The 13,629-nt window shown below is 42.8% G+C and overlaps 2 protein-coding genes across 3 annotated transcripts; one reads left to right on the plus strand and one right to left on the minus strand.

The window, feature by feature from the left end:
* The first annotated feature begins 40 nt into the window (after positions 1-40).
* On the plus strand, positions 41-7,190 carry cables2a (Cdk5 and Abl enzyme substrate 2a). Its single transcript, XM_056422499.1, has 9 exons — positions 41-660; positions 1,129-1,221; positions 2,971-3,048; positions 3,206-3,305; positions 3,391-3,559; positions 3,654-3,751; positions 4,614-4,720; positions 4,848-5,052; positions 5,802-7,190. The coding sequence occupies exons 1-9, from the start codon at positions 110-112 to the stop codon at positions 5,940-5,942; spliced, it is 1,542 nt and encodes a 513-aa protein (XP_056278474.1). The 5' UTR covers positions 41-109; the 3' UTR covers positions 5,943-7,190.
* Positions 7,191-7,268: 78 nt separating this feature from the next.
* On the minus strand, positions 7,269-13,221 carry LOC130199207 (proteasomal ubiquitin receptor ADRM1-like). Of its 2 annotated transcripts, none has more exons than XM_056422501.1 (10): positions 13,152-13,221; positions 12,209-12,436; positions 11,996-12,112; positions 11,410-11,533; positions 11,197-11,283; positions 10,977-11,094; positions 10,017-10,264; positions 8,920-9,077; positions 8,557-8,659; positions 7,269-7,580 (listed from the first exon to the last, which is right to left on the minus strand). In XM_056422501.1, exons 2-10 carry the CDS (start codon positions 12,416-12,418, stop codon positions 7,483-7,485), a joined length of 1,263 nt encoding a protein of 420 aa, XP_056278476.1. In that variant the 5' UTR covers positions 12,419-12,436; positions 13,152-13,221; the 3' UTR covers positions 7,269-7,482. The 2 variants fall into 2 exon arrangements, with proteins under 2 accessions (XP_056278476.1, XP_056278475.1); XM_056422500.1 differs by having other exon boundaries at positions 9,990-10,264.
* Positions 13,222-13,629: the final 408 nt, after the last annotated feature.

Below are 13,629 nucleotides of genomic sequence, written 5' to 3' on the forward strand. Positions count from 1 at the left end.
AAGATACATAATTTCCATCGCTGCCATTCGGCGCCCAGAGGGGCGGGGCTAAAGCGGTGCTACGGGTCTCCAGTTGCCTTTGCGTTCAACGGCCACATTTCAAACTAGAATGGCGACTGCTGTCTGCGGTCTGCAGTCCACCGGCAACAGCAGCAAACCCGTGAAAACGCACCGAGAGCACCGCAGGAAAGCAAAGGATTCTCGAAGGAGACAAGCGGCGTTGTTATTTCTAACTAATATCTCACTCGACGGACGGCCCCAGTGTCAGCTGAGCGATGGAAACGCCGACCACAGAGCCGCCGAGGAGCAGCGACTCGGGAGCAGAGGCAGCGGCGCAACGCTCGAGCCCCTGCCGGCGGTTAGCCAGGAACCAGTCGTCCAGGTGACTGAACCCGCCAATGCCGGAAGTGGCTCGTCCTTCATTTCCCCCGGGATGGTGGTCAGTCCAACCCGACCTTCTGCAGCAATGTCCCCGGGACCTGCCGGGGCGTCCGCTGTGGGGGCCAACGATGTATTTTTGGAGGTTGGTAGTGGGGCCGAGACGCTCACCCTGGACACCCCTCTGTCTCCGGTTACCACCGGACACCAGCCCTGCTCCCGTGTCAGGTCAACGGCCGCCGCTATTAGCCCGGTCCCGACCGGTAATTCTCTGGATTCACGGTGAGTGTATCGGTGGTCGGGGTCTCAACACGGGCCTTTAGAACCGTCCAAGTTGCTTACTTCCGCATGAAATATAACCAGCAGATATAAAGACAGGAAGTCACTTTCATTCTCCTGTGTCCATGTAGCCTGAGTACAGTTCCAGTATTCTCTGCTCTAACCTATAACATATGAATACATAATATAGGATGTATAGATGGAAGATGCTAGGTTCTTTTCACTGTGTTCTCCGATGTTTCTTGACATACTTCATAGTCACTAGCCTGCTTCGAAATAGGAGATGACTCATGTCAGGTTTATGATGTGGGTTCTTGTTGAGAGAAAAGACCCTTTTTTATAGATCTTGACCATCTTCTTTAGCTTCAACTCAGAATCTATGATGCTAACGATATTTACATGACACATTGAGCCAGATCGGTTGAAGTTCCTGTGAGTGTTTTTTTCTTGACCATCTGTTATGGTACTCAGGTTGAGGAATGTCTCTGGTTCTCCTGGACCCAAGGTGCCAAAGAAAGTCCACTTCATCAAGAGTATGAGACAATACGATACCAGGGGATGTAGGTGAGTCTCCAATTTATATTAACACATGCATTTACGCGTGTGTATGTGTCTGTGTGTGTGTGTGTGTGTGATAGAAAGTTTCCTGTCAGAATAATGTTAAAAAAATCAAAGGCTGCTTTATTTTGTCGTCTGACATATGCATTCAGCTCTCAAGCAGTGTTATACTCATGCTAGTATTGTAATAAGCTGCTTAACTCTGGCACAAACAGTTAGTTTGGCCTGCAGAGGAATATTAGCAGTGCAGCTGCTGCGTGGCGACGGTACATTTAATCACCGTTGGAATTTTTGCCAAAACCAAAAGAGGTGTCGAGTAGAATTATAGCACCTTATACCTGATGGGACTAAAGAGTGTGTGTGTGTGTGTGGTATTTGTTTTGGATTTATTTTCTGAAATATTTTCGATCACACATAAAACCATCATTTTTATTACCGCTTACCATACTATGTGTTTTTTATTCATTGTTTACATTTCCCCTCCACTTAACTAACATCCCATGCCCACATGCATGAATACGTGTCGTGTATTTTCTGCTCTGTGCAAAACGATGACTCAGCAATCCTAAATGACCCCCCCAAGTCTCACTTTCTGCTTGAGGCGTGTTCCTGACTAGGCTGAAGCAAAGCTGTCTTGGTTATGGAGCTAAGCTTATTGACTCAAGTAGATGTGTGTGTTGCTGTATCGTCCCTTGTGAGACTTGCGTTATCGTTATCTGAGACCCAGGCTCTGCTGACTGGTGTTTTGTGAGCGGCTGAAGTTGAAGTTGTGTTCAGTTGTTGTAAGTAGGCTGTGAGTGATTTGTTTACACATTCAGCAGAACATAAGAGTTCTAGTGACGGTAAACTGTGTTTGTTGATGTTCGGCAGTCCAGCTTGGAGCCTCGGTTTATGCCCCGTGTGTTTACATGACCTTTGAGCCCAAATATAGGCATAACATTTCAGCATTGGAACCACAACCACTGGCTGCAGCTTCTGTTCGGGTTTCCATTCATCGCACTGCATTGAACGAGACACTGACACTAATTGATTAATCGAGAGAATAAATGACACATTAATTGATACTGAAACAAAACATTGAGTTGAGATGCGTTAATATTGAGCCTATGTTTTACAAAAATAGTAGAAAAGACCAGGCATGTGCCATATATGTTGCTATTTTGATTAAGAGATACAGTCTCAACTTGAGAATGTATTTTATTGTGCAGCAGATAATATTATTTCATCCAGATGGTTATAAAGGCCGTTAAGGATTCTGGAAATGTTTTCTCAATTAATTAATTGACAGTTTGGTCTTGTTTTATCAGAAAGTAGTGAAACATTTCTGTCACAGTTTCCTAGAGTGCAAAGTGACTTGTTTTGGCCGGCCAGCCAGCCATACGTTTAATATTTTAAGTTCATTATGAAAGAAGAAAATAGTCTTTTGACATTTGGAACTTAACGGAAGCTGTAGCGTTGATTTTGTTTTGTGTTTTTGCTTTTAAAATGACAATTAATCGAGCATCAAAATGACTTATCTCTGGATGTTATGGATGTAATGGTAAGAAAAGAGAGTTTTTCTTCCTCCACTTTGAGCTTCATGTAGGTTTTGATAGCGGTTCAGCGTTGGTAGTAATTCTGATCAACATAGAAGTCTGACTGGTTTCGTAGCCACTGTAGCTCAAGGACTATCATGGGGAGAGTCGCCCTGACTGTAGCTGTTGCTTGTCGACTGACACGCCATCTTTGTCTGCCTTAACTTGCTGTGCCCTGCAGGATCGTGCTGATTTGTGCCAAGCGGTCGCTATATGCTGCTTTCTCAGTGCTGCCCTATGGAGAGAGTGCGCACCTCAGGTACAAAGAGAGCACCATCCCAAGCAGAGTGCACCCACCCACCCATCGCTTTCATGTTTTCATCATCCTCCTGAGTGATTTGTCACCATCGTTGTCAGGAGAGGGCAGTGTGACTGAGTGTGGTGAGAATGACACACATGTGGCTCTTTCTGAACAGTGACCCGAAGCTGGAAGCACAGAGACAGAGGTTGTCTTCTGTGGTGGCTGCAGACCTGCTTCCTTCCCTTGAAGGCGTGGAGCTTGGAGACTGCAGCAAGGTAAATAAGACCCGAGATACTCTCATTTCTCAGAAACTCCCGCTTGATTCGAAAGGTTGCTGACGGTTTCCTTTTCGCCCGTCAGACGGTGTCGTACGCTCAGTTCCTTTACCCAACCAATGCCTTGGTGAGACAGAAGAGCGGCGGCGCACCAGAGAACTGCCCAGCTCAGACCCCACACTCCCGTTTCCGTGGCAACGGGCAGAGGAACTTCACCCCGGCTCGCCTGAACAGCAGCGTGGCTCAAGACCCTTGTATGTCTCAGATGAGGACCAACGGTCACAAATCTGCTTCTTCACTGTTGAACAACCAGATGTTATAGCACACTGTCTTTTATGTGTTTTCCAGCTACAGAGGAGGTGGTAGAATACAATCCTAACCTACTCAGTGACCCTCAGTGGCCGTGTGGGAGACACAAGAGGGTTCTGATCTTTGCATCATACGTGGTGAGTTTCTTCTTTTTACTCGCTACATTTACATGACGTCAACAAGTCTGGATAAAGTCACATTTCTCCAGTAAGCAATTTTGTTTGAGTTAGTTTTTTGTAATGGGGTAAAGGATTGCAGTAATGTGCTCCTGGTAGGTATGGGCAAACCGGTTTGTTTTCTGCTATTTTTCAAGTATGTGTGTGCATGAAAGAGACTGCAGACTGAGAAAGTAAGGAGGATAGGACATTACATCTTGCGTCTTTAAATTTAAAATAATTCAATACAAAGTTGGACGACAACTGAAACAACATGGTCTCTGCAGTTTTTTAAAGTGCTGAATGCAGTTTCCTCAAAAAATACCCAAAAAGTTGGATTCAGACTTTTTCTCCTGTCTATTGTAGGCAGTAATTTTAGTTATAAACTGTTTGATAATTGGCTGTCAGGAGACATTCACACATGTTTACTATTTGTATTGTACATGTTGAAATTTCTTATTTTGGTATTTCAGTCAGCTGTGAGCTGAAAGGCCAACGCAATACAGCTGAGCAAGCTGGTTCCCCCACGGTTGGGGGGCCTGGTTAGAGGAGTGAGTCAGCAGTCAATCAATGGCGGTATCAATTAGGCAATACATGTTTGTTTTTTGGAGACCGTGTGAGGCACTTCAACGATGAGAGGTCCTTGAGCATTCAGTCTTAAAAGTCACATGATTTCACTGCAGTAGATCCCATCACAAGACTGTAACCTCGAGCACGAGAGTGTGTGTGAAACAGTCCGTACCCACGAAAAAGCAGAACTGTAAAACTCGATTGCTGCTGTAATTCATGCTGACACGAGCCACTCCTCTACTGAAATGCTGGCGTTGTTTTTCCATCTCTTCAGACGACTGTCGTCGAGTACGTGAAACCATCTGACCTGAAGAAGGACATGAATGAGACTTTCAAGGAGAAGTTTCCTCACATCAAGCTCACGCTGAGCAAGATAAGAAGGTACAGATCCCCTTTGGAGTTTCACAATGTCCTCCTGGAGCCTTTTGGACCTCATCACATTTCATCTGGTTCAAACTCTTTCTTCTAAAACTAATCGGTCAGTGACCTTTCCCTTGCCTTCAACTAGCCTGAAGCGGGAGATGCGGGCCATGAGCGACGACTGCGGTCTCCAGCCGGTCACCATAGCGATGGCTTTTGTTTACTTTGAGAAGCTGGTGCTGCAGGGCTGCCTCAACAAGCAGAACCGGAAGTTGGTGGCTGCTGCGTGCGTGCTGCTGGCCGCCAAGATCAGCAGCGATCTGCGGAAGCCAGAAGTCAAGCAGCTCATTGATGTGAGTAAAGTCTCCGGAGCACGTGGACTCGATGTGAAAGAATACATTCGTATTGATCCCCAGAGTGGGAACCTTCTCATCAGCTGATACGAGTACTGATCTGATTCCAGTGCCTTAAAAACAAAAACAAGTTCAACAGATTGTAATTCCCCCTTATATCTATTTCATTTTGCCGTTAAAACCTTTACTTCAAATAACCGTATTAATTCACGTTTTTCGCCAGAAACGTCTATTAATAAAGCATGTCAAAAAGTATTGTGTGACAAGTCAATTATTATTAAATCTTCATAAAACAGTACAAATTTAGCATTTTGAAAAGTCAGTGTAATATGAAAAAATAGTATAGCATATTGTAAAAATCCCCATTTCATAGTATTGTGTATATATTTTTTCATTATAGTTTGTCAAAAAAGTAATAACAATGTCGTACATTTTTGTCAAAGGTTCACGCTATAGCATGTTGAAAAAGTAATTATAAATAATACATCGCGAAGAATCTCGGTCTAATGTCTCCAAAGTATGTAAAAAGGTTAAAAAGTCATCGGAATCTGTTTGTAAAAGTTACAAAACAAATCTCATCAAAATATCGTCATATAATAAAAAGTCACCTCCAGTGGCTGTCGCTATGGACAAAATAAACCTGTCGGCGCATCCAACAGATACTTTAATATTTATTTCAGTGTTTATGATCGACACATTTCGTGCTTTCCTTTAAACTCTTCCTCTGTTTTCTCCGCGCGGACGAGCAGAAGCTGGAGGAGCGTTTCCGCATCAACAGACGGGAGTTGATTCCGTTGGAGTTCCCGGTGCTGGTTGCCTTGGAGATGGGCCTCTACCTACCCGAGAGTAAGGTTATGCCACACTACCGCAAGCTGGTGCAGCAAGGCTAGGTCGCCTCGGAGTGTGTGTGGGTGGAGTAATCGGCCCCGTTTGGGTGGTGGAGCGACCGCTTCATAAACTGGTCTTGAAACAAATACTTCTGATACTATATATTTTCAGTCGGCTCAAGTCGCTCACTGTTTATGAAGGATAACTTGTTTACTCATATTTAAGTACGTCTCTCTGAATGTCTTTTTGTACGTGTGGCGTTGCTGATGCGTTCGTGAACTCTATGTTAGAGGTGTTTTGAGGAGCACGTTAATTGTGCTTTTATTTTAATACGTCCTAGTGTTCTTAAACTATTTAAATTAAACATACGCTGTGATGTTTGTGGAAGACTCGTCTCCTGCACATTTCTCACGACTACCCAGTCGGTTTAGTACTTATGAATTACAAGGAACCAAACTGTTGATTTAGTAAATGCCTTTTTAAGCCCACTGACATTGAAGTGATTTTAGCCATGAGACTGACACTAGATTGTTGGTGGAAAGATCATAACCTTCAATTTATGTTTGTTCAATACTTGTATGTTCAACAATAATCCAGCCACATTCATATTTATTTTATGAATAGAAAATATTAGTACACTCGTGTGGCTAGCCGAGTTCAGACTGCGCCGATATACACTTCAACTGTTCCGCTGTAAGGAAAGGAGTCTTGATCTATTTATAGTAAATGTGATGTTTTTAATTTGAATGTCATTAACCAGAGATGTTTTTATATTTGAAAAAAAGAAAATACTGCACTGGAATTTATTCCTGTCTAGTTGACGCATCTTTCCGTTCTCAGGAGTTTTTACGTTCTCGTGTCTGAATGGCTAAAATCTAATCCAAAGAGATTATAATTATATGTATTACAGTTGCTGTGATCTCTGTGCTCCCATTGTAAGTGAATGGAAGGTGACTGATTGTACTGCTGACATAACAAGTACCACACTTTATTAACGTGACTGCAGTTGCCAATTAACGTGTAGTTCTTCAGATTTTAGGTGTTTGTGTACGACAAGAAAAAAAGTGCCTAAAACTACAGCAGCAGTGAAATGAACCATGAGTGACGGTTGAGTATTGCTGCTGTAGAGACCTTTAAGTGTTGTGGTTTGTATTGTGCTGAAAACATTTATTATGATAAACATCCAAATAGATATATGTAACTGCAGAAAATGTTGTATTTGTATGGTTGATGTCAAATGTGTATTTATTCATTGTTTCATACTGTAAAATGAATGTTTTTCAAATATATTTTCAGAAACTGAAAAATCATCTTCGTTTTTGTTTCCAACAATCAATCATATGTAGCAGTTTATCTTCTCTGGGCAAAGTTATGAGAATAAACACAAGACAGCTCAAAATGTTTAATAATTTTACTACAGCTGGTTCCATATTCTCAGTTTTAATAACACTGTTGGAGGAGGAACACGGCATTACCATCAAGGGAGGAGTCTTAGTGACATTCTCCACTATACGAGCCACAATCTTTATCCTTCATGTTGAATAGTTACAGAACGCTTGAAGCAGCTAAATAAATACCTTAAATAATTAACTTTAAGAATTCTTAGTCCAGACTCATGTCTTCATCGTCGTCCTTCTTCTCTTTGGAGTCTCCATCCTGGTCCGACTTCGTCTCCATGGCTTTGGCAAAAGCCTCGACATCTACGTCAGAAATGTCCATAAAAATATTGCTGCAATTAGGCGAAATATTTTTTTTTGGAGATTAAATGTTGAGTCTTAAAATATAGTAGCATTCAATGCAAGCCACAGTATAGTATGCCAAAAATATGTAGTGAGTATAGCAAGTTTATATTTGTTTTAAGAAAAGTCATAGTATGTTGAAAGTCAACTAAAGTAATTCAGCATGTTGAAAAACATTTTATTTTAAGTTTTTTTGACACTGTAAAATGTCAAAGGATAGGACTTCCAAAAAAGTCATAGTATAATATGACAGTTAAAGTTATCGCATGTTGAAAACGAGTTATAAAAAAGTAATAGCATGTCAAATTGTTTAAAAAGTACAATATATAGAAAAAGTGTCATCAGTGAGTCATACAAAGGTAATTGCATGAATAGTGTGATATAGAAGTAAAAAAATGTCCTCTGCCACAACTAATGTATATTATAGCATTACAATAATTAGTATTCGTACATTAGTATGAAAGCATTTTAAGGCTGTAGCAGAGTTGAGGAGGAATGGAGTTTTTTGGTGAAGTAGAAAAAAGTATTAGGTAGCACAATTTAGAAATACTCAGTGACTTACACCCAAGATGATTTGTTTTGTGTATTAATAACAGTATAAAAGTAAATCACCGACAGGGATCACAGTGGAATGGAACCGTTCCCTTCTGATGGTAGGCATCCTTACTGAGGGTTTGAATACAGGACTTTTACTTGTAGTGGAGTATTTTCATAGTGTGACATTAGTACTTTTACCCGAGTAAAGGATCTGAATAATTCTTCCACCACAGGAAACACTCAACAACTTACGTAAATTTGGACTTTGTTACATTCCAGCACGATTTAAAAAAAGATTAAAGTGTTCCAGTTCCCCGTGTCTCGTACACTCTACATGTGTTCTCTAGCAGTGAAACAAACAGTTACAGTTTTCTCTTCTCGCCGTGGGCAACACACTGACCTCCTTTGTTGGCTGCTTCCACCGCCTCAGCCGGCAAACCGAACTGGTTCATCAGAGGCCCCAACTGCCCGGAGGCCAGGGCGGAGCTGAACATGCTCATGGCCTGCAGGGAGACCATTAACACCCAGATTAATAAACAACGAGATACTAGATAACAAATATTCCAGAATCCTGCTAAGAAGAGGACACACTAGAGATTCGATAAGCCTAATAATAATAATAACGATAATTTGGATATCAGGGTGGCGTTTAACGACAAATGAGGAAACAGGAAAACAACATGTTCGTATCGACTTTGAATATCAACATTCCCAGAATGAAGGAACGTTCTAATGATTTCCAAACTAATTCTAAACACGTTACCTGCTGAAACTGCGGCGAGCTGAGCGTGTTGTGGAGCTCCTCCGTGCTCTGAGGCAGGGACTCTCCGGACGGCAGATAAGGCGTCAACCTCTCCTGCACCTCGGGGTTGACGAGGATGGGCGCCATGATCTCGGGGGTCAGGACGCTGGCGAGGTCCACTGCAGGTGACAAACATCCCCACTGACTGGTGACTCTCAAGGGTCTCCAGATGTCCTGAGCGACTAATCACTACTTCTTCAGTTTTATTAGAGTGCTTAGTTGGGTATGTGAGTCTGAAGGTGAAACTCTTGTCCAATCCTAGTCCATCTGTAGGGATTATACACTTCAGACGGTGAGCATTCAAACCCCTGAATGTTGACCTGACATCAGAGTTACGTCCACTTGTTTTCAATCGCAGCCAATGGAGTCATGGAGCTTTCAGAAATTAACTCGCTTTAGACAACATGTATAATACGGTGGAGAATAAAGTATTCAGATCATTTACTTGAGGAACATGTCACAGTAGCGATAACACACGGGGGAAATACTGCAGTCCAAGTCCTGCATTTAAAAGCGTTCTCAAGTAATAGTAGTATCGTCACAAAAATTTACTTTTGTGGAGTAAAATGTTCCCGTCAGCGTTTTCCAGCCCTGAAAGTGTTTGTCTGGTTAAGTTTTCACGTCTGTCTTGAGAGTCGCCGTGCGGTGACCTCACGGCTAAACGTGGTCCTGGAGACACACACTGCAGTGGGAGGGGCCACAGGAGCAGTTAGGAGTATTTTGCCAGGTGTTTGTCTCTGCAGTCACAAAGCAGGAAGTGGTCAGTGGGTTTATCTTGTTCTGCTCCTTCAGTATTCTCCAGTTTTTTTATGTGAATCTGTAGGCGATGTGAATAAAAAGTGTCCATGAAACAGGATAGTCGTGCCTAATATAGAGTAGCAAAGTAAAATTAGAAAACGGCAACGGACTGCAGTTTGCAAATGATAGTTTTCATGTTAAAATCACACAGTATTGCACAGACGGTTGCATTCGCAGTGATATTTCTTTGCTGCATAATTACTGGCGAGACACAACATTGGCATAATAATTACGTGGTTCTCGCTCGCTTGCTTCCTCACCTCCTTGTTCGCTGGCGGGCACATTCATGGTGGCCAGGATGCTCTGCAGGTCGCTCAGCTGGATGGGCTGTGCGGGGTTAGCTGCCCCCGCCGCCACAGAGGAAACGGCAGGGGTGGAGGGGGTGGTGGCTGTGGGGGAGGCCTCTGAGGTGGCAGAGGGAGTGATGGGGGTGGTCGGCACCGGGGTGGAGTCGAGCCGACTGGTAGCAGAGGTGGAGGTGGAGGTGGGGGTGACGGCTGTGGACGGACTGAGAGGAGAGAGAAAGAGATCACAAAGTCAACGTGAGATACTCATACATCTCAGCCTGGGATATTTGTTTATCACCATCAGCAATAACAACAACCTGATAACAAGTTCCTCCAGTCGCCACTTGGGACTACTTTGTCTTCTGATGCATTTAAAATTGATAAATTAGACGATCAACAGAAAGTAAACGAGATACTATGAAGTCATTTCTTTTAAGAGTGGAACTGCAACCGAAAAACGGGTTTTCCGTTGTTTCCTTGTTCTTGCTTCTAAAATGTGATGAGTTGCAGAATTAGTCTTATAATAGAAAACTAAATATGTTGAGTTTGGGACTGTTGGTCCGACAAAACAAGGAAACGTAACCCTGGACCGATTCATCAATTCATATAGAATGAATCAGCGGATTAATCAATAACGTGACTAATGGTCCGTTGCAGCCCCAGAGAAACATTATACTCCAGGACCTTGTGCTCACAATTTGTATCGGTTATACTAAAACCGTATGTTTACAGTTTGTGTTTCAGAACAACCGATTCCGTGATTCTGTCCTTCGTCCCGTCCGTCACACATCACGTCTCCCTTGTTTACCGGCAGTCGTGAACAAATTCTGCCAACAAACAACAAAGTAGGCCAAAAAATACAAAGTCCACAGCCAGCCGCTGCTTTAGACATCAGACTGTTACAATCCGTCGATGTTAAACAGAATCGGAAACCTTGTGGAGGAGTTACTGGCTGCGGGAACACTGCTGCTGCTGCTGCTGCTGCTGCTGCTACCGCCGCCGCCCCCCAGGAGGTTGGCCAATCCGGGACCGGCCAGAGCCCCGAGACCACCTGTTGTTCAGAGAGCATCAGCCACGTCATTCTCCCGAGAGCACGAAGCGGCATTCACCAAGATGATCCCCTCTTTCGTCTCATGAGCATGTCGGTACGTACCGATCCCCCCCAGTCCAGTTGGTCCAATGAGCTGCATGAGCTGGTTGTGGCTCATGTTACCCAGAAGGCTCTGCAGACCACCCTCCCCTTTACATGGGAAAAAAAAATGAACAGTTGACATACAATACAGTGATTAACATCACTTTTTAGATTTTTTTCTGACGGTAGCTTCTTGTGGCTTTACAGGAAAACTATACGGCGAGCATCCGTTACCTCCCAGAGCGGACAGGTCGTGTCCTCCGCTGCCGACACTCCCGAGAGCGCCAGGCATCGGAGGGTTGTTGAGAAACTCGTTCACTTTGCGGCAGTGCTCCTCATCCTTGTCAGTCTTTGGCTCCTGAGAGCAGAAAAACTAAATGCTCAGGCGCACTGGCTCACTAATGACGTTTTTAACACTTCATTAATTCAGAAATTCTACTACTTGATTGATCTACTTGTGTTTCTATATGTTATATTGTTAATAAATAAATAATAGCAGTATGTTCTTGTCTTCTTTCTGTTCATTTGAAATCACTTGGAAAGATGCATTACGAGTTTGTTCAACTTTCATGCGTTTAAAAGACAGGGCTGACGATATTCTGTATCCTTGCTAATTTCTTCCCAACGACTTAAGTACGATAAATGCTCAATCAACTGTATACTTGATCACAATTCATTGAATTTGACCTCTGCATTTAACTCCCATGTGCTTGGACAGAAAGAACGAAATTGCATTGACGTGTAAAAGTGCATCTTTTGTACATTTACTTTCATATTTGTGTCTTTTAAGAAAAGTGTAGCCGGTCGTTGTGCTTCATACCTGAATCCAGAAGAAGAGTCTTTTGGAGCCGGCTTTGAACTTCAGCACATAGACCCGTCCGGTGGTGCACTGGCTCACTCGTTTGAACTCACAGTCATCAGGAAAGATGATCAGATCCTAAATCAGAACATGAAAAGGTGTCAATAATAATAATAATAATAATAATAATAAACCCAGGTGGAGCCTTTGTTTCATGCAGACAGCGTCGCATACATCATCCACGTTCCCGGTCGTCCGATCCTTCCAGCAGAAGTGGATGAGGGAGTCGTCGGTCTGCTGGATGTACACCTGACCTTTGCGCTTGTCAGGGGTCACCGTGCTGCCTTTCATGGTCATTTTACCTGCCCGAAACTCCACCAGGTACTTGCTGGAGGAGCCGCGGGACCCAGACGCCATGCTGGGGAACAAAGCTCCAGACGCCATGATGAAGAGGACAGACTGCTGCAGGGAGGACAGAGAGGAGAAAAGACAGTTATACACGCACATGGAGTATGATCATTAGGATTTCTTATTTGAGTTTTTTACATAAAAGGAATTTGCCTGGGTATTTTGGTGGAAGAGAAAATGTAAATAAAAACTGTAAAGACAAGAAAAATAATATAAAGAGAAAAAACCTTTCAAATAAAATCAGGATTTATGTTCGAAATTAAGTGCCGTGTAGTCCCAGATATTAACCTGCAGGAAATACGAGATTGTCTTTTTCCTGCTGTATCTCACTCTCCCAATGAACCCAATATCCAGCAGATTAAATTAAGTATATTTTAAATATACTGGTTACACATTCATCCAAAAACAAATTCGAACCCATTTCACGTAAAGCTATTATTTTTGCAATTTCCTTCCAGGGGATAGTTCGGCTCTCCTCTGCCATCATACCACATGACTACATTAGACACAGGTTATAATAAAGACTCCGATTTAATACGAAACATAGAACAAAGCTACCCCCAGTGCTCCCATTATAAGCCAGCTAACGTTACTGCAGCAGCCACTGATGACTCTGCATCCTGTGCCGCTGTTAGCAAGCCACCATTTCAGCTCGACGAGATCACGACGCAGCTTCAGTTTTACAATTCACACACGGGGATTAAAACCCATCTGGTTTATATGTTCCTAATTTTTTAAACATGTGAGAAAATAAGATGCGTATACTTACATGTACCCAGTGAAAAGTCGTTCAGCCGGAGAACAGGCTAACACACTGAAGATTATCCTTATTGGCTGGCTGGCGCCGGGGCTTCACTGTGATTGGTCGAACCGTGTGTCAGTAACGCGTCTTTAACGCTCCGCGCGCATGTTAGGTTGAGATGACACAACACATCCAGTTTCTAGTACTGGACCTATTTCTATACACATGCATCAGAGACTAAACTACTTTCTAATTAGACGTCTTTTAATGGACATTTCAATTGTAAACTAAAGCCTTCATTAATGGTTACTGAATCAAATATGATATGAATCAGTTGTAAACTATTAAGAATAACTTTTGAGTTTTTTCTAGATTGTGAATCCCTTTGATCGAGTTTGAAAGGCTGTCAGTAACAACCAGTGATGGAAAGTACTGCATATAGTTTTGGAGTACTTGAGTATTTCCATGTTATACTAGAACAATTCAACAAGAGGGAACTATTGTA

Source organism: Pseudoliparis swirei, chromosome 9, assembly GCF_029220125.1.
Source record: "Pseudoliparis swirei isolate HS2019 ecotype Mariana Trench chromosome 9, NWPU_hadal_v1, whole genome shotgun sequence".
In the NCBI taxonomy this organism is placed as follows: domain Eukaryota; kingdom Metazoa; phylum Chordata; class Actinopteri; order Perciformes; family Liparidae; genus Pseudoliparis; species Pseudoliparis swirei.

What these genes read in the sequence shown, in the direction of transcription:
- LOC130199207 (XM_056422500.1), bottom strand. Translation starts at nt 12,418, where the DNA reads ATGGCGTCTGGAGCTTTGTTCCCCAGCATGGCGTCTGGGTCCCGCGGC. An exon ending in GCCAGTAACTCCTCCACAAG is followed by an intron (nt 10,265 to 10,976) that starts GTTTCCGATTCT and finishes CTCTCCTCTCAG; the next exon opens with TCCGTCCACAGCCGTCACCC. An exon ending in AGCAAGCGAGCGAGAACCAC is followed by an intron (nt 9,078 to 9,989) that starts GTAATTATTATG and finishes TGTCACCTGCAG; the next exon opens with TGGACCTCGCCAGCGTCCTG.
- cables2a (XM_056422499.1), top strand. Translation starts at nt 110, where the DNA reads ATGGCGACTGCTGTCTGCGGTCTGCAGTCCACCGGCAACAGCAGCAAA. An exon ending in AGCTTGGAGACTGCAGCAAG is followed by an intron (nt 3,306 to 3,390) that starts GTAAATAAGACC and finishes TTCGCCCGTCAG; the next exon opens with ACGGTGTCGTACGCTCAGTT. An exon ending in ACGCTGAGCAAGATAAGAAG is followed by an intron (nt 4,721 to 4,847) that starts GTACAGATCCCC and finishes GCCTTCAACTAG; the next exon opens with CCTGAAGCGGGAGATGCGGG.